Source organism: Muntiacus reevesi, chromosome 1, assembly GCF_963930625.1.
Source record: "Muntiacus reevesi chromosome 1, mMunRee1.1, whole genome shotgun sequence".
NCBI classification, from domain to species: domain Eukaryota; kingdom Metazoa; phylum Chordata; class Mammalia; order Artiodactyla; family Cervidae; genus Muntiacus; species Muntiacus reevesi.
Genome location: NC_089249.1, coordinates 21,122,056 through 21,142,393, shown reverse-complemented (window position 1 = coordinate 21,142,393; position 20,338 = coordinate 21,122,056). Strand labels below are relative to the sequence as shown.

The following is a 20,338-nucleotide window of genomic DNA, read 5'->3' as shown; positions in this document are numbered from 1 at the left end:
CAGCCTAACTGGGAGCACTTCACTCCAGAGGGGACTTTCTTCTGCTTGGAGGCAGGGATACCACTCTCTCAGAATCACCTCATCCTTTACCCCTAGGCCTTGATCTAGCACAAGAGCCCTGGTCCAGGCGCTTTATGCACAGCCTCCCTGGGCCTCAGCATTCTAACAGTAGCACTGCCTCTGCTTTCCAGAACAGCCTCCCAGAGGCTGTGGGTTCTGACCCCAGATCTTATCATGGGATTTTTTTTTTTTTTCAGCAGGAGTGGGTAGTGGTATGGGAGGATCATTGGAGAGCCCACTGCTTCTTATTAGGCTCATGATTCTTCAAAGAGTGTGTGCTATCTAGGGTCTCACTGTGCTGCGGCAGTAGGGCCTCTCAACTTTGAATAGATGGTTTTTAGTACTTTGTAATCAGTTAAATGTTTGTTTCACAGAGAAGAGGGGTCTGCCAAGCTCCTCCTGAGGTCTTACTGAAGTTGATACTTATTGGCATTTTGGCTGCTTAGGAGAGAAAAGGCTTCAGCTCACAGAGGGAGATCCTGCCATTCTGCTTCTTCTTCCTCCCCAGAGGGGCCAGAGTCCGCCCTCCCTTCACCCCTTACTTACAATGAAGACCACCAACACGACGACTCAGGTCTCTGCCCTTCTGCAGAGAGCAAGAATAAGAGGGCAGAGGAAGCCCCTGACCTTGGTCACAGAGGGCTTGGTGTTGGCCTGACCCAGAGGGTACCCAGAGAAAGATGACTTCCATGAGGCAAGTGGTTACTCCTAGGAGAGGGTTTAAAAGGGAGTGACCAGAAGGGATAGGAGTGTCACTGGGTTTCCCCACACAAGGGGACAAGGCGAGGGAACAGGTGGCTGGATTAGAGGCTCAAAGCCAGGGCCCTCTTCTGTATATAAATGATCCCTCAGTGATACTCATGAATGGGTTTTTACTTCCTCTCCTCTCTTTCCTCCAAAGACATTCTCTTCCTCAGCCTGCCCCTTTAAGAAGAAATGGTTTATTTAATTCAGAGACCAAATGTACACGCCAAGGTCGGCAGGTCTGTCCCAATCAGAACCAGGAAGTCTGTCCCACACACCCAGCCTTTCTAGGTCCTAATCCCCTCGGAGGGCTTGTTGCCAGGAGTCCCCTCACTGCCCAGGGGCACCGCCAGCTCAGGGGACCGTGTTGTAGACCTTGTAGTTGTCCTCCTGGGTGACGTGCAGCTTCCAGGGGAAGAGACGCTTCTGGGAAGGGAGACCTCGGGCCCGCTTCACCATGAGCCTCACATCCTCATCCGACAGCAGCCGAACCAGGTCCCCCTCAGCATCCTGGTAGTTGAGGGCGATGTCCTCCCTCTGGAACTCCCGCCTGGGTGGGAGAGATCAGGGTTCGGGAAAGGCCCAGCAGCCTCTAGGCCTAGGTGTGGGAGGAGGGAGAGGGGATGGAGGGAGATTTATGGCTGGGATCTAAGAATTGGAAGAGGTCAGAGCAGGACACTGGTTCCATCCTCCGAGTGGTCCAATCTCCCATTGTACAGATGGGGAAACTGAGACCTCCGGGGGAAAATGGGACTTTCACAATAAATTTGTGGAACAGCTTGAAATGTCTTATATGCGCTGAAGACTTAAGAACTGTCATGGGGAAGAGAGGTGGGTTTTATTGAGCACAGGGTAGAGGAGGATAAAGCCCCTGAGACAGCCCTGCATGTGGCCACAAAGAACTCATGAAGGATTGGAAGTGTCTGATCTGGGTGCAGGTAGACGGGTGAACAGCAATTCAAGCTTTCCACAGGTAAATCTGACAAAATGGGTCAGAAGCTCTGTCTGACTTGTGAACACCTTGATCCCCAAACCTCACTTCTAGAAAATCATCCTAAGGAAATAATCAGACAAGACATCAAATAGGCGGATCACAGCACTAGTCACAGTAGTATAATAAAAAAGTGGAAGATAACTTAAATGCCAACAAAAGGAGATGGCTGCATTAGTTATGGTGCAGCCACAGAACAATGCTCTGTAGCCAACTAAATAATAAAATTATGGGGAGTGGGGTGTGGGTGGGGTGTGAGCTGAAGAAATCTGAATGCACAGCAGATAATGAGAGGAGTAAAATATGAGGTGATTTCACTTCTTTATACTTTCCCATTACTTCTGACAATCTTTTTAAAAAAACAGTGAATAGATATTACTTTTACAGTCAGGAATATAACAATGCCATTTCCATTCTGTAAAGTAACTGTTTATAACTGGGTCTCGGGAGGTGGTGGTTCCCTGATGGAGGAGGGTCCAAGTCCAAGGTTTTGACTTAGAAAAACTTCAGCAAATCCAGTCCCATAAACCACAAGCCCCTTTACCTCTCTGCAGCCCCCCACTCATCTCTAATGTGGTGAGCTGATACCCACCCTGCAGGGCTGGGCTGTGGATGAAACAAGAAGGTGAAAGAGATACAAAACGCCCAGCCCTTGAATGTGCTGTGTTCCTCCTGCTATTCTCTCCGGCATGGTGTCTGACGCCTCTAGACCCTCCCACCCTAGCCCCTCACCTCATGAGCTCCAGCAAGTCCTTGAAGAGTGGGGTGCTGCTGAGGTCCTCCTCCACTGCAATGTCCCTGAGGAGAGAGTGGGCAGGAGTTAGGAGGCAGCCGGCCAGGAAGGGGGCAAGGGAAGGAGGCTGGCCGGGTCACACTGGACCCTGAAGTCTTGTGATGGGGTATGGCTTATCCGGAGGATGGTGGGAGCCACTGCGGGCTTTCAAGTGTGTGTGTTTGGTCGGGGGACATGTGATCTGGTTTGGGTCTTGGAGCCCAGAGGTGGGGTAGGGCCGGGGAGGGGCAGGGAGGCTAGACAGATCCCTCCCTCCCGGCGGGCCACCAACTTGATGGTACTGATGGTGTCCTCGTAGTAGTAGCAGCGTAGCCAGTTGGTGGGGTCTTCCTCCTCTGGGAAGTCCTTGAGGATCTTCACAAAGGACACTGGGAAGATGCCCGTGGTTCCCCGGACAGTGCCCTGGGGGAAGAAAGAAGACACTGCTCTGTGGGTGCTGGGAGAGGCAACAGGGCCCTGTCTCGGGGTCCTGCCCGTTTATAATGATGGGGAAAGGCAGACAAGGTCTGGGTCCCTTTATGCAGAGGGAAGAGAAAAAGTGGGCAAGTCACCAAGCTGTTCACCCCAAGACATCCGTTTTTGACCGTCAAGACCTGCTTTCATCTCATTCATTTATTCACTCACTCAGTCATTCGACTACTTCTTGAGTACCAGCTAAGGGGTAGGCTCTGGGCACTCAGAAGGGATGGAAATCCCTGCCCTCCCCCGGGAGCTTCCACTGTGCTCCAGGCAAGGCCCAGGTAAACAGGAGAACTTTATGGGCAGTCATATGGTGGTAGGTGTCCAGGAGGAAAACAGGATAGGGGAGGGAGGGGGTTAGAGGCGGGGCCCATTCATTCATTCATTCATCCATGGACACCACCCGCTCTAGACCAAACAACCAGAAATCTCCCTCCAGCCAGGCCTCTCTCCTAAACTCCAGCCAAGACCTAGCCATCACTAGGGCCCGGGTGTGTGGCATCACGTGCTTTGTCACCTGTTCTCTTAATCTTCATAACCGTATGGAAGACATACTGCTCCAGCCCCTTTTACAGACATATAAACTGAGGCTGAGGTAGTACCCGTGCGCCTTCCCTAACCCTCCCATCCATCTGAAGCCAGAAGTCAGCTAGCATACTGACCCAGACCTTCTAGAAAACAAGAAGTCGACAAACATTTCCTGTTTCTGGAGAATGACCCAGCAATATCCTACCGCTGTCAGAGCTCGTGAGTACCTGAGACAGAGCTGTGGGACTGGGGTAAAAATCAAGCCAAGTTGTGAGCTGAACAGTTGGTCCACACTCCTCTCGAGGCCCTGGGCGCCAGGGGCCCTCCCCTTCCCTCAGTGGTCCCCGGACGCCTGGCGGCTGGCCCCGCCTCAGGACCTGTCCCATAAGCTCCTTCACACACCGCTTCAGGAGCCCCGAGAAAAGGGAATCTTTCATAACAAGAGGACTTAATCCGAAAGGCTGCACGGAGGCCAGGACTTCCCACTCCTAGATACCCCCTCCATCTCCAAGCGTGCTCTGAGCCTCTGTGAGGACCATGCTTGCCTCTGGCGGGGATCTAGCATGGCCAAGATGCCAACACCCAGGCCCTACATGGGGCAGGCCCCGAACAGCTGCGTCTCCTTCAACCCTTCCCAGAAACCTATGAAGAAACGGCCAGGGTTATCTCCATTTACGGGATAGGAAACCACAGGGTTGAGTAAGTTTCCCAAAGTCACACAGCTAGTTAAAAACAGCTAGGATGTGACGTCAGACGCTGGAGTTCAAGTAAGTCTCCCTCCTCACTTTCACTCACTCTGCGCGGTGAGTAACTTTACCCGATTACAAACAGCACGTCTCCACTGGGTGTGATTCTACCTTCTGGGGCCAGAGGTCTGGGGACACACTTGATTATTGCAGCTAGAGGGGTGCTCCTGGCATCTAGCAGATGGACGCCAAGGTCACCGCTAAACATCCCACGGTGTGCAGGGCATCTCCCAACAGAACTGCCTGCTCCCAAATGTCAGAGTGAACAGGCTGAGAGACCCTGTTATAGAACAAGAAATGAAACTCAGAGGGTTAACTGACTGTCTAATGTGACCACTGATGGGGTCAGAGGCAAGTGTAGGTGCCAGAATCTTCTGCTCCAGTCACATACACAATATTTCCTCGGGCTTCCCCAATCTATCTGCCCAAAGCTCCAGGACCACCTTTGGACAGCATCTTTTCCCTGGGGCCTTCTCAGATCCCTCCTCTTTCTCTGATCCCTCACAGAATCAAAGCGACTTCACCTCCAACTTACCTGCAACCTCACTTCCTCCTCACCTCCATGCTCACCTCCAAGCTCACCTCCAACAAAATCTCCATGCTCACCTCCAAACTTACCTCCAGCCAGTCTTTATTGATCCGACTGAGAAGGAAGATCACATCTCCAACTTTGAAATTCAGCTCATGTTTGCTATTTCCAGTGAAGTCAAACAGGGCCTGGGAGAAGAATATGGTAAGGAAGGAGGGAAGAAATATTCACCAAGTTCCTACTGCAGTGCTTTACATACTCCAGTGTCCCATTTAACAGATGAGGAGCCTGAGGCCCAGGGAAGATGAGTGACTTTCTGATGCCCCACTCTATTTGTTAGGGAGAAGCCAGGTGTAAAACCCAGGTCTCTCTGACTCCAGAGCAGGTGCTCCTTCCAAGCCTGGGGGCATAAGCGAGAGAGGGAAGGGTTAAAACTCCCCGGACTGGGTAACTTCCCCATCCCCCAGGCCTCGCTGGGGACTCCTGTGCCCCCATAGTCCCCAGGGCATTGCCCACATTGGTTTTGAAATGCCCATTTTTAAGAGTGTGTCCCTGGGGAGCTGTGAACCCCTTGAGGACAGGGCCTGGTCTAAGTCACCTCTGAAGCTTTGGTACCCAAGGCAGGGCTGAGCTTGCTGAATGAATGCTGGCTGGCTAGAGTACCCTCTGCCTCTGTGCGCTCACCACAGGCCCTCCCCCAGTGGCTGGGAGTTCTCAGGTGTCTGAGGCTGGGGCTGTGGGCCCCCCCACCACCCTGTACTCAGCCCCCACCCTAGGCACACAGCGGGCGCCAGCAGGGCAAGCTCAGGGGCTGGAGGTGGAGCCAGGCTGCTGCCCAGTGGTGAGGTGGAAGGGTACCTCCGCTCGTGGAGCCGCCATGCGGTCAATGCCAGCAGCTTGCGGGGGCTCGCTCTTTCTGTGGAGAGAGAAGAGGGGCTTGTCATCCCTCCTGCTCCTGTGCCTGCTTCTGTGAGGAGTTAAAGATGCAGCTACAACTGCTCCTCTGTGCCAGCACACTACCCCCAGCTCTCATCGCCCTGGAGGAGGGACTGCACCCCCCTCTGTGGACCAGAAAGCAGAGGCTCAGATAAACATTTGCTTAGGGCCATAGCTTGCCAACTCTTTCCCGTTACTCCCCACACTCATCGCCTAATCTTCTGGCTGAGGAAATGGGCTTCAGAAAGTGCTGAGCTCCACTCCAGGACCCAGGGCTGCCGTGGGGCACAGCTGGGATTCAGGCCACACCTGCCTGGGTGCCTGCGGGAAATGGCCAGGCACGACTTGGAGAGGACACTTGGAGATACTGGCCGGAACGGAGGGAGGAGCTGGATGGGCAGGCGGGGCTCAGGAGCCTTGTCCTGGGATTCTTAGCAGCAGCAGCTCTATTTCATCGACTTGAATTTTTAGTGTGTCCCCCCCCCCCCCCCCCCCCCCGCTTAGACGGGGCCGGAGGGAGCTGTGGGAGGTTTAGAATAAGGGAGTGGGCAGCAGCGCCCCCTGGTGGCCAGTGTGATACACCAGTAGCCACAGCCGGCTCCATGGAACTAAAACTAACCAGGGACAAGGTGTCCCAGGCGATGATGGAAGAATGTTTGCAGACAGAACCATTCCTCCTCCCTTGCCCACTCTGCCCGCCCCAAGCACCCTAAGCTCTTGGGCCATCGCCAGTGGTTGCCATGGCAACAAGATCTTCCCATCACAGCCCCTGTCCTCTGGTCCTTCGTGTCACACATCAAAACACCCACTTTCTGTCCGTTCAGGCCCTACGCTTGATTTTCCAAGCTTACCTAACGACTCAAACCACCCTGGAAGGCTCAGACAAGAGACCCAGTTTCCTTCCCTTGCCTTCTTTCACGGGAGAAACTGCCTTCGCGGCAGGGGCCTCCAGGACAGCCCACCCAGTCAGCAGCAGGTGGCCCAGGGCCGTTGGGAGCCCAGGGTCCATCACTTACACTCTCCGGGTGCGCGGGCGGAGCCGCCGGAGCGCCTGAGGCACCTGCTCGGCGTCGTAGGACGACTGGTAGAAGAAAATACGAACGTCCTCGTCCATCAGCACCCAGATGGGCAGGCTGAGGAGGTTCTGCGTTTGAGGAGGAGGCAGGACAGGTCGGGGGTCAGCAGTCTTGGCATCCCAGCCCCGTCGCTCCACCCCCACTCCCCCTACACACTATTCCCTGGCCATCAATGCATTCTCTGTGTGATAAAGAAACAAGATATATTTTTGAAATTTCAACAGGGTGAATGAAACATGTCACAAGATCTACCCCCAGGTTCAAGGTCAGGAGGGACCACCTAACTTGAGAAGAGCTCGTCTGGAAAAGACCCAAAGGCCTCCAGACACAAAAGATGACCTGATGTGGTGGTGACTATTCAGCCGCTGCACTGTTTGCCACACCGTGTGACCTCACTCCCTCTCACAATAACCTGGGAGAGCGGGTCAGAGAGGTGAAAGGAACTGTCCAGGGCCACACAGCCTAGTGAGCGACAGAGCTGATCACCCAGAGCCATCTGTCACCAAAGCTCATCCCTTAGGTCAGAATGAGACAGTGGTGGGGGAAGTACCTGCCAGATAAACCATATTAACAACACTTGGTGGTATTACCACTAAATGGTGCTTCCTGATTCTGTATGTCATATTACAGGATCAGAGTGGGAAAGTGCCCAGGTCAGGGGGGGCAGAGCTAGGAAGTGGTAGGGTTGAGACTGATTATCTGATGCTGGTTGCAACACCTACCACGATGCAATGCCCTTCAAGCCGCGAAGGTGCAGAGCACCCACAGCCTGGCAGGGTCATCCGTCCAAGCTGTCCACTGCACAGGTCCCCAGGAGCACTGCGATTGGCTTTGGGTGCTACAGCACCCAGAGCTCACCCCCCCCAGAAAACCCCATGGGGACAGCAGGATGGGGGGAGGCCAGGAACTCCATCCCAGAGGAATTGTAAACTCAGAGCCTAGAAAAGGCATGGTTGTTCTATGGGAAGGATGGGAGAGGGCTGCCCAGAGATGAGCTCAAGGCACAGATAGAGCCAGGCTGTGCCTGGGACAGAATCTGCCGCTCATCCAGGTGACCTTGGGCAAGGATGCCTCTGTGTGTTCATTAATACAATGCGGGTGAGGATACCTCCCTTGTAGGACTGTGGAAGGACTAAATAAGTGAATTCGTGCAAAACACTTAGAATAGGCATCTAGCAGGGGCCCCATCCAAGCTCAATGTTATCATTGTTGCTATTACTTTTATTCCAACACAGTACAGTGGATAAGAGCAAAATCCTGGAGTCCCAGAGATATGTGTTCACCCCCATCCTCCTTACTAAATGCTCTGTGACACCAAGGGAGTGACTCTACCTCTATGTGCCTCCATTTCCTCACTTTAAAATAGGGATAAGAGTACTGAGCTCACGGGTTATTGAGAGAATTAAATAAGTCAGTTATCCAACAAATCCATGGATATATCAAGAGCCTCCTCGTTGTACTCCACCTGGTTCCAGGCAATTGTCGTTATCACGTGAACCCTATTCTTAATAAGGACAGAGGTAAGACCAGTGAGTAGAAGTCACAGGAAGCCGGGCTTTTCTAATAGCTGTCCAACGATGGATGAACAGCCTGGGTCAGGGAGAATGGTAATGAGCTCCCCGTCTCTGAATGTTCCAAGCCCAGGGTGGGGTTACCATAACACTGATTGACCTCTTGGCCTCAAGGAACCCACTCAGACACAGGCAGGTAAAGATGAAATCCTCCAGGCTGCTGGTTGCCAAGACCAGGTGAAGAGTGAAGAGCTCCAGCTCCAAACCCCTCCTCCCTCTGGCTCCTTCCAGCCCTGCTGGTGGAGACTGGAGGAGACTGCAGGAGCCAGCCCCCCGAAGAAGCAGCTGTCACAGCGCCCCCTGGAGGCGAGACGCTGCCAGTGCTGGAGCCCAGGTGCCTCCCTGAGTCCGGGATTCCTGCAGCCGCTGGGGAGGGCAAGCCAGGCACCTGCTCCCTTCCCTTCCCCCTCCGCACTCCTCCTGCCTCCTCACTCCATTAGGGGTCATGCTGTCTCACATTCTGGAGGTAGGTTCACAGTTTACAAAGCACTTTTCTGTCCTTTTCTCAACATCAGTCCCCTCCTGTGAAACCAGAAAGCTGGGGGCACCACCTCATTTCATAGGCAAGAAAACCGAGGCCTAGACAGGATGAGCAATTAACCCTAAATCACCCAGGGAATGGCAGAGCAAAGACCAAAGAGACTCCTAGTTCAGTGCTCTTTTCCCATAAGAGTAGGAGAGGAAGTGGTGATCTCACTGTCTCTGAGGATGCCTCTTGGCTCTGAAGAGGGCTGCCTTCTCCAGTTTCCTAAGGTTGCCATCAAAACATGTCTTATATACCTCTAGTGATGGGGTGCTCACTACCCCAGGAACACTATCCATTTCTTGCACAGCTTTAACTGGTGTAAAGCTTTCCTAACCAGCCTTGAGTCTGTCTGTAAGATGCTCCTTCCTCTGTGCTCCCATCTCCTGAAGATGCAGACAGTTTACAGGTTGGGGAATACATAAGGGCATCTGTCCAAGGCCCATGGATGCCACTAAAATCCAGCCTGTGTCCTGTTCATATGCAGGTGCTCTGTGAGAAAGCTGGGGCCCTGGTCTGCCATGCCCCTGTTATACAGCCTGTTCTTCATGGTTTCATGACTCATCTGTCTGTATTCCCATGGGACAGTGGGGACCTTGGGGAAGGCAATGGATCTTATTCTCCTCTGTACCAGGAGGCTCAGCACAGCCCTTAGTCAGTAGAAGGTGTGGCTTCCTGAGTTCTCAACTGCTCCTGCCCCATCCCCCTGAGCCCTGAGAACATGTCCTGTTTCTCTCCCCAGGTCTGGTCTTTAAGGATGGAAGATGAGGGCCATCAGAGCAGGAGAGCCAGCCCTAGTTCCCAAAGCCACTCTCAGGGATGGCACCTGGGCCTCTCCCGCGCTCAGCACCCTGCGCCCTCCAGGGGCCACGTGGCCTAGCCCCACCTTACCTTCATGTAGGCGTTGAGGGCAGGTATTCGCATCTCGGCGATCTCCTGTTTCACACCCACATAGACTTTGGCTGAGGAAACACAAAGAGCTGTCCTGGGAATCTGGCCCAAGAGCATTGTCTCTGGGCCCGGAGCTGCCCACTGGAGGCAGGAACCCTTCCCACTAGCTCAGCGCTCCTCCCGCTCATCGGCCCACGGCGCTCTGGGGGTCGCCATCCAATGTGCATTCTCTGTAGTACTATCATCAGCTGATTCTTTTCTTGTTTTAACTGTTTATCTATTGCCTACACACACACACACACACAAGCACATACACACACACACGACTCTTAGAAAGAGAACAGGATCTTTGCTTTGCTCACAGCTACAGTCTCATCACCTAGAACAGTGGTCCTCAAGTCTGGCTGTGCATTCATGTCACTCAAGGAGTGTGTAAAATCTCATTGCGTAGGACTCACCCCAGAAGAATTTAAATCAGAATCTCTGGGGGTGGAACACGGGCATCAAGAATCTTTTAACCTCAAGGTACTTCCAATATGCCACCCAGGTTAAGAGCCATGGTGTAGAATAAGGGCCAAACCAGTAAATATTTGAGAAGTGGATGTCTTACTTTCCTTCCTCGAAAGTAAGACAGGGTGTTTGTGGGGAACGGGAAATTGATGATGCTGATCAAAGACAAGTGTCCTCTTTGGGAATTTCAGGGGGCTCTGAATCACCCACTCAGAGAGCCCTCCAGAAGGCAAATGTGAGATAGGTCTGGCTCCTGCTGGTCACAGCCCATGAGGCACACTGGTGTCTGGGAGTAGCAGGAGGGTAGCATCTGAGGCCTGGGGTAGTGAGAAACTGGGGGATTAGTAGCAAGTAAAGGGCAACTAAAGTCATAGGCATGCAAGTCAAAGGCCTCTGCGGGGCGGCGGAGAGGAGGAAGGGAAGGGAGTGAGAAGACAAAAGTGAGGACGATGGGTGCCCACCTTCCCAGGAGCACCAGAGGAGGCGACTCTGTAAGGAGATGGAGGAGTCATGGGAGATAGGAAGGGAATTGGGAGAGGCTGGCACCACAGAAGTTTGAAGAGAGCATCCCAGAGGAAGAAGTGGGATGAGGAAGATGAGGCCTGAGTTGTACCCATGGATCAGGTCATGGGCCACTGTCCCCAGAGGAACTCACAGAGCAGGAAGAGCTGAAACCCAGCTGGTGGGTTGAGCAGAGGATGGAAGATGAGAAGGTCAGACAGCAAGTCAAGATTTATCATGGAAGGAAGGCAAGATCTTTGAGGGCCCTTGGGGCTCACAGAGGCTTCTGGCCAGAATGCTCACTTAGGATACGTTTTTGCTTCAAGATGAAAGAAAACCAAGCCCGCCCGTGGTGAAGCTTGGCAGACAGTAAGAGATGAAGGAGAAGGTGAATCTACAGGGGCCGTGAGAGACAAGCTATCAGGGAGGAGCGGTCAGCTGAGAGCAGGAGGGACCCCTCCTCCCTGCCGCCCAGAGATGGGGAAGAGGTGGGGTGAGGAAATGCGTGAGTTTCCTCCCTGGGGCTGGCTGCTGGCTGGGAAACTGGGGCACTGGCTGAGGCAGAAAGGAACCCCAGCTGGAGGCAGGGTTTGGAGCTTGAAGAAGGGAAGATCAGAGAGGATTTTGTGTCTGGGGGAAGGGTGCTTGGATACAGCCTGTGGGGTGTGGCAGGCACAGCCAAGACCACCCCGTGACCCCTACACCCCACTCCATCAGGGTTCTCTCCTGCTGGGCTCGCGAAGGCTGGCCTTGAGAAGCCGAGAGGTTTGCATCTTTTCAAGGTGCGTGTCAGGACCGAGTAGGGGTGGAAGGCCAGGAGGCAGGGGGTGAGAGGCCCGTCCAAAAGCAGCAGTGGGTGCACCCCCACAGTGTCCCAGCCGAGCAGGGAGGGAGGCGCACCCACGGGGAACTGAGGAGTCACAGGGCTGGAAGATGAGTCTGTGTTTACCACGAGGAACACAGGGATTCCTGTCTCCAGGAGGAGAGGCCGGAGCTGATGCGCTCAAACCTGGTGGCAGCTGGCTAAAGCAGGGCGGCTGTGAAGGTCATAGAGCACAGGTGGTCAAGGGCTCAGAGGTCAAGGGTTCCGAGGCCGGAGAGCTAGAGGCGGCAGCCTGTGACTGGCAGGAGGGGGCCATGGATTAAATAAACAGTTTTCACTAAAATAGAACAGTTTATGCTAAGACAGAAGCACCGAACAGCACCCACAGAGCTGGGAGGAGAGGCGAGCAGGCGGGCTCCGAACTGGGGCAGCCAGTCGCTGCTTACCTGGGAGCGTGGGGAGGATACAGGTGAAGGGGCTGGTCTTGCTCTCCGGCCCGAAGCGCTCCTCCAGCTTGCTCTGTAAGGCATAGAACTGGCGATAGCGGCGGTAGATGAGGTACTTGGACCCCCCTTTTGTCTTCACCTCAATGACAAAAACCTAAGGAAGACATAGGCCACAGACTGAACCAGCAAGCCAGGGATTGGGGCTTTGCAGTACAGGGTCTTGGGGGAAGCCTCACAGGCCAGAGGGAGAGGAGGGTCCAGAGGTCCTAGGGTTGGATCAGAATTTCTCGACCTCAGTATCACTTTGGGGGCGAGGTATTTCCCTGTCTTGGGTACCGCATGACATGAACCAGAATCCCTGGATGCCACGCAGTAGATGCCCCACCCCAGGTTGTGGTCATTAAAACTGTGGTCTCCAGATATTTACTGCAAAGCGTCCCCTGGAGGGTAGAATGGCTCTGGTGAGAACACCCACCAGGATAGAACTTAGGAGAGGAGAGCATTGAAGGTTCAGAGGTCAGAGGGTGAGGGTGCAGGGGTCTCTCTTACAAAGTGGCTGGTGAAGCCTCTCTTCTCCTCAATGTCAGCGATGTTGGCTGAGATGGCAATGTCATCAGGAAGCTGCTCAAAGTCGCTAAGGGAGGTGGGAGAAGAAATGCTGGTCATCATCCTGAAGTGTTGAGGGGCTGGTACGTGCAAGGCCCTGTGCCAAGGGAACCCATGTACCTGGTGTTCTCCGTTCAACACCCCTCACATGCCAGTCTGTGACACAAACCAGGCATCTGGAGTCGGAGCCACATGTCAACAACCATACTGGAATCTAACAAATCGCTTTGGGGCTGTGTTATTCATTCAGGAACAGAGCATCAAGCACCGCTGCCTATCAGATCCTGTTCTAGGCACTGGGTCACACACTTCCCAGAGAGGACGGTTCATTATACTCAGGTTGGGAAAATCCTTACAGAGGAGCTGACATTTGAGCCAGGTCTAGAAAGAGGAATAGGAGTCCACACGGTAGGACCAGGGCAGGGGAACGCCTGCCCTCCTTCCTGGCAGAGGGAATGCACGGGCTAAGGCTCTGAGGACAAGTCTACTGTGGTTGGAGTCTGGTGGGATCAGAGTCTGAACAGGCAGATGAGGCCAGGTAGAGGAAGGTCTCCAGCGCAGAGCTGAGGAATTTAATAAGCAACAGAGAGCCATGGATGGCTTCAGAAGACAGTGAAAACACTATAGGGCTCTGGCTGTAGGAGGCCAAATCGGGCAGCTGCGTGGAGAGAGAAAGGAGGGCAGAGACGGGGGCACAGAGCACCACTGGGAGGCCCTGAAGTGGTCCAGCTGAGAGATGAGGAGGGCCTGAGCCAGACAGCAGGGACAAGAAGAGAGGACAGACACAAGGGATACCTCGGCAGACACTGTTCCATTTTCGTGCCCCCAGTTTCTTCCTCGCTAATCAAGCTCCAGTTCTTTCCATGGTGACAAACCCTAGCCCCAGGGTGATAGATCACAGTTGGCCTGAGCCAAACATAATAACCCCATTGCTGTTTCCCAGACCCTCTTGCAGCTAGGAGCAGCCATGTGACCTGTTCTGGCCACTGAGACTAAGAGGAAATCTGCTGTAGGAGCCTCTGGGAGAGGGTTTGCTTCAACATCCAGAGAGATGGACAAAGCTAGTCGGGTCTCCTCCTCTTTTCCCAACTGCCTGCCTGGAAAGCAGATGTGACATCTGGACTTGCAGCAGCCACTTTGCATTCATGAGGCAAAAACATGAGAACAATCACGTTTTTGAGAAACAAGTCCCAGAAATCTCTGGGACTCTGGTCCTGAAGTCACTGAACAGCAGAATCAGCTGTGGCCTACCTCTGAACTTCTCATTATGTGAAAGCATAAACCTCGTTTGTTTCAGCCACTTATCAGTTCCTCTGTTCTCTGCAGCCTTCTGCATGTCCAACAAATACACTGCTGATTTGTGAGTCATTCCAGAGTTATGACCAGCAGGGTTTGGGGACTGTTACGATATAGAGGTGAAAGAAAGGGCAGCGTCAAGAGTGACACCCACATATTACTTGTATTGTGACCAGGATGGGTGGGAGGGGAGGAGGGTTGATGGACTCATTTTGGGACGTGCTAATCTGAGAGGCCCCTGGGGCACCCAGGTCATGGTCCCGCAAAAGCTGGTGTGTGGCAGGGAGTGGAGTTGAAGGGGGTCCCAGCTGGAGTGGGAGTGGTAAGAACCTTCTGCCCTGTGACTAGTGGTTAAAATCCCCAGGGAAGAGCAATCAGTGAGCAGAGGAGGGGACTGAGAGGGATGGATGGAGGAAGAGAAAACGGAACACCAAGGCGAGGGAGGAGGAGCAGCTAGGGGTCACCAGTCCAGCTGCTTGTGGACAGATGAGGAAATTAGAAGCCATCAGTAACTGTGTTCCTGTTGCGGCAGTGGGGAAACAGGGTGGGAGTGGGGGGCAGGGCTGCCTGAACCTCAGAGCCAGCAGGGACCAGTCCCAGCCCCTGCTGGGCCCCACGTGACCTGGACTGCAGGGATCTAACTCAGGAATCTGGAGGCTGGCACAAGAGGTCACTCAGGCTGGCAGTGGGCAGGCAGAGGAAATCCCCACTGCTCCCAGGCTAGCAGCCTCCCCCGATCACTTTCCACACAAGGTCCTGTAGTAACAACCTTGTGAGAAGCTTCCGCCTCCCCTTTCTCCCCCACACCGTGAATTTCCTGACTATTTCACCTGCAGTAGAAGGCCGGTGGGGCAGGAAGGAACCAGAGAGGCACCAACAGCCCTTTGCAGGGAAACAGGTAATGGTAACTACAGCTGACGATTTCCTAAGTGCATCAGAGGACCAAGGGGCCCTCCTAAGACAGTGTAAACTTTTTCCAGACTGAGGCACAGAGGTTAAGGAACTTGTCCCAAAAAAGTAAAAAAAAAACTGGGATTTGGTTCCAGAATTTTGTTCCCAGTCACTGCTACACTGGCCCTGGTTTGCAGCTCCCAACAGCTGGTTGTGTTAAACTCAGGTAAATGCCAGCCCCTCACAGTATCAGTCTCCCATCTAAAATAATAACAACAGTAATAATATTGTTAGCAGCTACTGTAGCTCAGACACTGTTCTAAGAATTCTAGGATGTGGCCTCTGCCTTCCTGGGTTTCATGGTTGATTGGAGGAGCTGGATAAAAAATTACATAATTTCAGTGATCATAGAAGCTGTGAAGGAAAAGTCCACAATGTTTCAAGCTGCAGCAGGAGCCCAGCCATCATCCCTCGGCTGGAACAATCAGTAGTGCAGCAGGCAAGAAAGCTCGGGCCGACACTTCTAAGATGGGGGTGACGTTTTTCAGAGAGAGAAGCAAGGATGCTATACCTGCAAGGAGGACAAGCAGTCTGTGCTCAGACTGAGGGTGTTCAGGGAGGGCTTCCCAGAAGAAGAGGCACCAGGTAAAGAGGAGTCAACCCAGGACAACAGGCAAGAAAAAGAGTGAGTGCAGAGGCCTCAACTGTGCAAGAAGGGGCAAGTTACGAGGGACGAGGCCAGGGAGACCGGCAGCGCCTGCTCACGAAGGGCGCTTGTGCCCCGCCTGGGGGTGGTGGGGCGAGGAAGGGAGCCCTGTGTCACAGAGGGGAGGGCACAGGTGAAAGATGAAGACCTGAACTCCCGCTCTGACACTGCCAAGGTCAGCAGACTTGGGAAGACTCCTCTCTGAGCTCTGACCCCTCCACCACTCTGAGACGGTTACATCCCAGGAGGGTTTGGAGGTCACATCTGTAACAAGCACAGCTGGAGGAGCCCCACAAGAGCAGGGACCCTGCTCACTGCTGTATCCCCAGTGCCCAGAACAGCAATGGCACATAGTAGGTGCTCAGGGAGATGCAAGCCCGCGCCCTGTGTCTGTTTCACAGCAAGTCCACTGTGGGCTGACAGTGTGGCTCAGCAGTAAAGAATTCACCTGCAGTGTAGGAGGGAAGGAGGCAAGGGAGACGTGGGTTAGATCCCTGGGTCGGGAAGATCCCTTGGAGGAGGAAATGGCAACCTACTCCAGTATTCTTGCCTGACATCCCATGGACAGAGGAGCCTGACGGACTCCAGTCCCTGGGGTTGCAAAGAGTCAGACACGACTTAGCAACAAAACCACCACTGTGGGCCACGTGGGGACAGCCTGGCTGCCTGCGGGGCAGGGCCAGGGAGCTGAACCAAGAAGGTGTTGCACTGGGCAAAAGCAAGGGTGCAAAAAAATGGGCAGCAAGTCCCCCTAGAAGAGTTGTCCCCTGAAGACCTCACCCAGAACCCCTCTGAACAGAAGCCCACTTAGGGCCCATAGATCGATACTGCTCATGAAAAATCTGTTTGGGTGGGAGGCCTGGACAGGAGGTGCTGGATGATGGGTGGAAAGACCCTAGAGCAGCAGCTAGTTCAGGATTCCTGCCTCCTACACACAGTAGGCACTCAAAACATGCTTGTGGGAAGTGCACTCAAGGCCCTCACAGCAGTCCTTTCCACTTTCAGGTGTCTCAGGACTTAGAAAGTTCTGCTACCTGAAATCTGCTGCCCTCCCTCTACATCCTCCACTTCGGCCTCAGGCATCCAGACCTCACTTTCAAAGAGGCTTCCAGGTGCGGGGAGACTGAGAGACCCCAGACCCAGCTCTATAGCCCCATGAAAGAGGGGGGAAGGGGACTTTCCTCCCTAGACAGGCAAGCACAGCTCCCAGGAGACCAGGGCTGGGAGGGAGGGTTTGGCTTTGGGCATCATCTCTCTGACCCACGTGCCCTGAGAAACAGGAGGTGCCACCAGCCTCAAACAGCAGCGATTTCCTGGGTGCAGGTTCACATGCCAGGCCCAGTCTCCACTGAGGACTTGGGGGCTGGAGGAGCTGGAATCTGGGGGGGGGGGGACCTGAGGACATGGGGCTTGGCTCCTGCCTTCCTGAACCTCACCCCAGCCCCCAGCACCCCCCTCTGTGGCTCTTGAAGACCATTCTTCTTCTTTTTTGGCTGCACTGCGCAGCATGTGGGATCTTAGCTCTCTGAGCAAAGATCAAACCCATACCCCCTGCAGTGGAAGTGCAGAATCTTAATCACTGAACTGCTAGGAAAATCTCTGGAAAGGCATTCCTGAATCACCCTCCAAGCATTTGCATTTGATACCCCTCCTGCAACACACACACACACACACACACACACACGTGTGTGTGTGTGTGTGTGTGTGTGTGTGCACGCATGTAGCTTCCTTCTGATATTTGACATTCAGGAATTCCACCCCAGCTCCCACTTCTAGCTGCAGAGTCCACCAGGGGCCCTCTGCTGCCCACTTCGGCCAGACCATCCTGACCCATCCCCGGTCACCCTCTGAGCCACTTCCATGCTTTTAACACACTCCTTCTGATGTCATCTGTGGCTCTGATCCAGAAAGGCAGGAGCCAAGCCCTATGTCCTCAGATCCCCCCACAGCTCGGAGCACAGGCCGGCCTACTGAGGAAACTCAGAGAATGTCTCCTGAGAAATGAGGCGAGGCCCTGGAAAGGCTATGCTGGGAGCTCCAGCCTTGCCACTCACTCCATGTGACCCTGAGTGAATATTTTATTCTCCTTGGAGCTCAGTTTTCTCATCCATACAATGACAGGATTGGGCCAGAATGATCTAAAGACACTTTCCAGCTCAAAGATCCATCCATCAATCTGTTATTCATTCATTCACTCACTCACTCAGCAGCATTTACTAAGCACTTAGTACTGGCCTTGTTCAAACCCTGGGATATTTGCTGTTCAGTTGCTAAGTCATATCGACTCTTTGCGACCCCATGTTCCGCAGCACACCAGGCTTCCCTGTCCTCCACTATCTCCCAGAGTTTGCTCAAGTTCATGTCCATTGAGTTGGTGATGCTATCGAACCATCTCATCCTCTGCCACTCCTTTCTTCTTCTGCCCTTAATCTTTCCCAGCATCAGGAGCTTTTCCAATCAGTTGGCTCTTCGCATCAGATGCCCAAAGTAGTGGATTCAGCTTCAGCATCAGTCCTTCCAGTGAACATTCAGGGTTGATTTCCTCTAGGATTGACTGTTTTGATCTCCTTGCTGTCCAAGGGACTCCCAAGAGTCTTCTCAGCACCACAATGAAAAAGCATCAATTCTTTGGCACTCAGCACTTTTTATGGTCCAACTCTTACATCTGTACATGACTACTGGAAAAACCATAGCTTTGACTAGATGGACCTGGGATATAGCAATGATCAAAAGAGATAAATACCCTATGGAACTTCCTTCTAACTGCAGAGCCAGTGACAAAGAAAACAGATGGGTGTGTATAGACTATTAGGCCAGAGAAGTAGGGACTACACAGAAGAAGGAAAGAGGGCAAGTGTTCAGAGGGGCTGTTAAGGAAGATTTCTAGGAGGAGTTGACATTTGAGCCAAGCCCTGAAAAAAAGCCAGATTCTGTGCCTCCATCTGAACAGAAGATGAAAAGCCATTACTGAACAGTATGGAGTACCGAGGCCCAGCCTGGGCCCCAGACACCTGAGTTCCCATCCAGACTCCACCACCCACCCCTGCGTGACCCTGGGAAAGTCACTCCCCCTCTCTGAGCCTCAGTATCTTCATCCGTGCCTGAAGGAAGTGAGCCACGACTAGGAGTTTCCTTAAAAAAGTTCTCAGAGTCTGTATTTCTGAGTATTGGGGGTCTGACTCAACTCCAACCTCTCAACTTTTGACATTGGTAAGCAGCTGCAGGAAAGTGGGCCTCTGCCCTGCAAGGCCTGCCAGGAACAGCGAGGAGGCCCCGGGTGGGCAGCGCCCCTGCACTCACCTCTCAGCCCGAAGCTGCTGCGCCCTGGCCATGGCTGTTAGTCTGGGGGAGGGGTGGCGGAGGGTCTCACGGCCGGGCCCAGGCCCAGGTCACCTCTCACTTCCCTCGAGCTCCCCTGCGTCTCGGCTGTGGTCCCAGGAGTCCCCGGAGCTGCCTCTGGGGAGGCCCCAGCCAAGCTTCTCTCAGCTCTAGAAGAGGCTCCTCCTCCAGGCCCTCTGGGGCTGGCCTGTGGCCCACACTTCCTCTTCCCCACCTTGCAGCTGTACCACAACTGGGGAAGTACACACTCTCTGACGCTGGGTGTGTGGGGTACACTGATTTGGGGGGGGCATCGGGGACTTTCTCGATGTCAGTACTCGGTGCCAGATCTTGGCTGGGCATCAGAAACCTGTTCATCAGAGACTGGGCCTCGGTGCTGACCCAGCCACCAGGAGGGCTTACATCCTTGGGGAGTCACTTCACATCCACTGACTCATCACACCCAACCTGCACCCCCTCACTGTTGAGACTTTACCCAACCTATTCCCTAGGCTGGGAGTTCAGGCCTCCACCTCACCTTCCTTCCCAAAGTCCTCGCTCTGATGCCACCTCCTCCAGGAAGCCTTCCTGGTACTCCCAACAAAGTTAGTGCTCGCAGGCACTTGTGTCATGTTGGAATGTGAGGGTTGGCTCACCCTTCCCGATTCCCCCTTTGCTGGAGTTCTGGGCTGCACTTCTCTCATGCCGAGATCCCCAAGCCTACTTGGGCCTGGCACAGCCATATCTCCCTACAGGGCTGCCAACCAGAGTGAGCATCACATTACAAATCTGAGCATACTCTTCCCTGCTTAAACTTTAACTACTTCACCCTGCACTTAGGAGAAAGTCCAAACTTCTAGTCCTGTCTGCCTCCAAAGTTCTGAACACCCTACTGGCTTCCCCAGCCCCCTCTCCTGGGCTGTTTCCTTCCCACACTGGCCTCTAGTCCATTTCTAGAATGGTCCAAGATGTCTTCCGCTCTTAGCCTTCATGCAGGCTGTTTCTGCTGGAATGCTTTTCCCTGTTCTGCTTTAGGGCTCATCTGGGAAGTCACCTTTTCAGGGAGACCTTCCAGGAAACTGAACTCTAAATACGTCACCCTCTCTCTGCTATTCTCTCCCAGATCCCTATACTTTTGCTTTAGAGCATTGAGAACTATTGTAGCTCCATATTTGTTTGTATTTTTATGTCTGACAACTGTCTTCCCAGGTAGTGCAGTGCCTAGCATGCTGCAAGTGCTCGCCCAACATACGGGGAATGAATATGATTCTGTGGCCCCTCTAACATGTATGGCTATAGAATTCTGAAGGGAGCACTCCCAAGAGAGCCACACCTATTTGTCACACACACACACACACACACACATTCACTTTCACTCATGTATCACAGATGCA

General features: G+C 53.5%; 1 protein-coding gene across 2 annotated transcripts; it reads right to left on the bottom strand.

The window, feature by feature from the left end:
- Positions 1-384: 384 nt before the first annotated feature.
- Positions 385-19,121, bottom strand: NCF4 (neutrophil cytosolic factor 4). 2 transcript variants are annotated; one of them, XM_065921475.1, is made up of 10 exons: positions 18,927-19,121; positions 12,677-12,761; positions 12,128-12,200; positions 9,848-9,918; positions 6,803-6,930; positions 5,709-5,766; positions 4,940-5,038; positions 2,860-2,990; positions 2,528-2,593; positions 385-1,354 (listed from the first exon to the last, which is right to left on the bottom strand). In XM_065921475.1, the coding sequence occupies exons 1-10, from the start codon at positions 18,956-18,958 to the stop codon at positions 1,159-1,161; spliced, it is 939 nt and encodes a 312-aa protein (XP_065777547.1). In that variant the 5' UTR covers positions 18,959-19,121; the 3' UTR covers positions 385-1,158. The 2 variants fall into 2 exon arrangements, with proteins under 2 accessions (XP_065777547.1, XP_065777540.1); XM_065921468.1 differs by having other exon boundaries at positions 393-1,354; positions 12,128-12,281.
- Positions 19,122-20,338: the final 1,217 nt, after the last annotated feature.

What these genes read in the sequence shown, in the direction of transcription:
- NCF4 (XM_065921468.1), bottom strand. Translation starts at nt 18,958, where the DNA reads ATGGCCAGGGCGCAGCAGCTTCGGGCTGAGAG. An exon ending in GACACCATCAGTACCATCAA is followed by an intron (nt 2,594 to 2,859) that starts GTTGGTGGCCCG and finishes CTCTCTCCTCAG; the next exon opens with GGACATTGCAGTGGAGGAGG. An exon ending in GACTTGCTGGAGCTCATGAG is followed by an intron (nt 1,355 to 2,527) that starts GTGAGGGGCTAG and finishes TCTCCCACCCAG; the next exon opens with GCGGGAGTTCCAGAGGGAGG.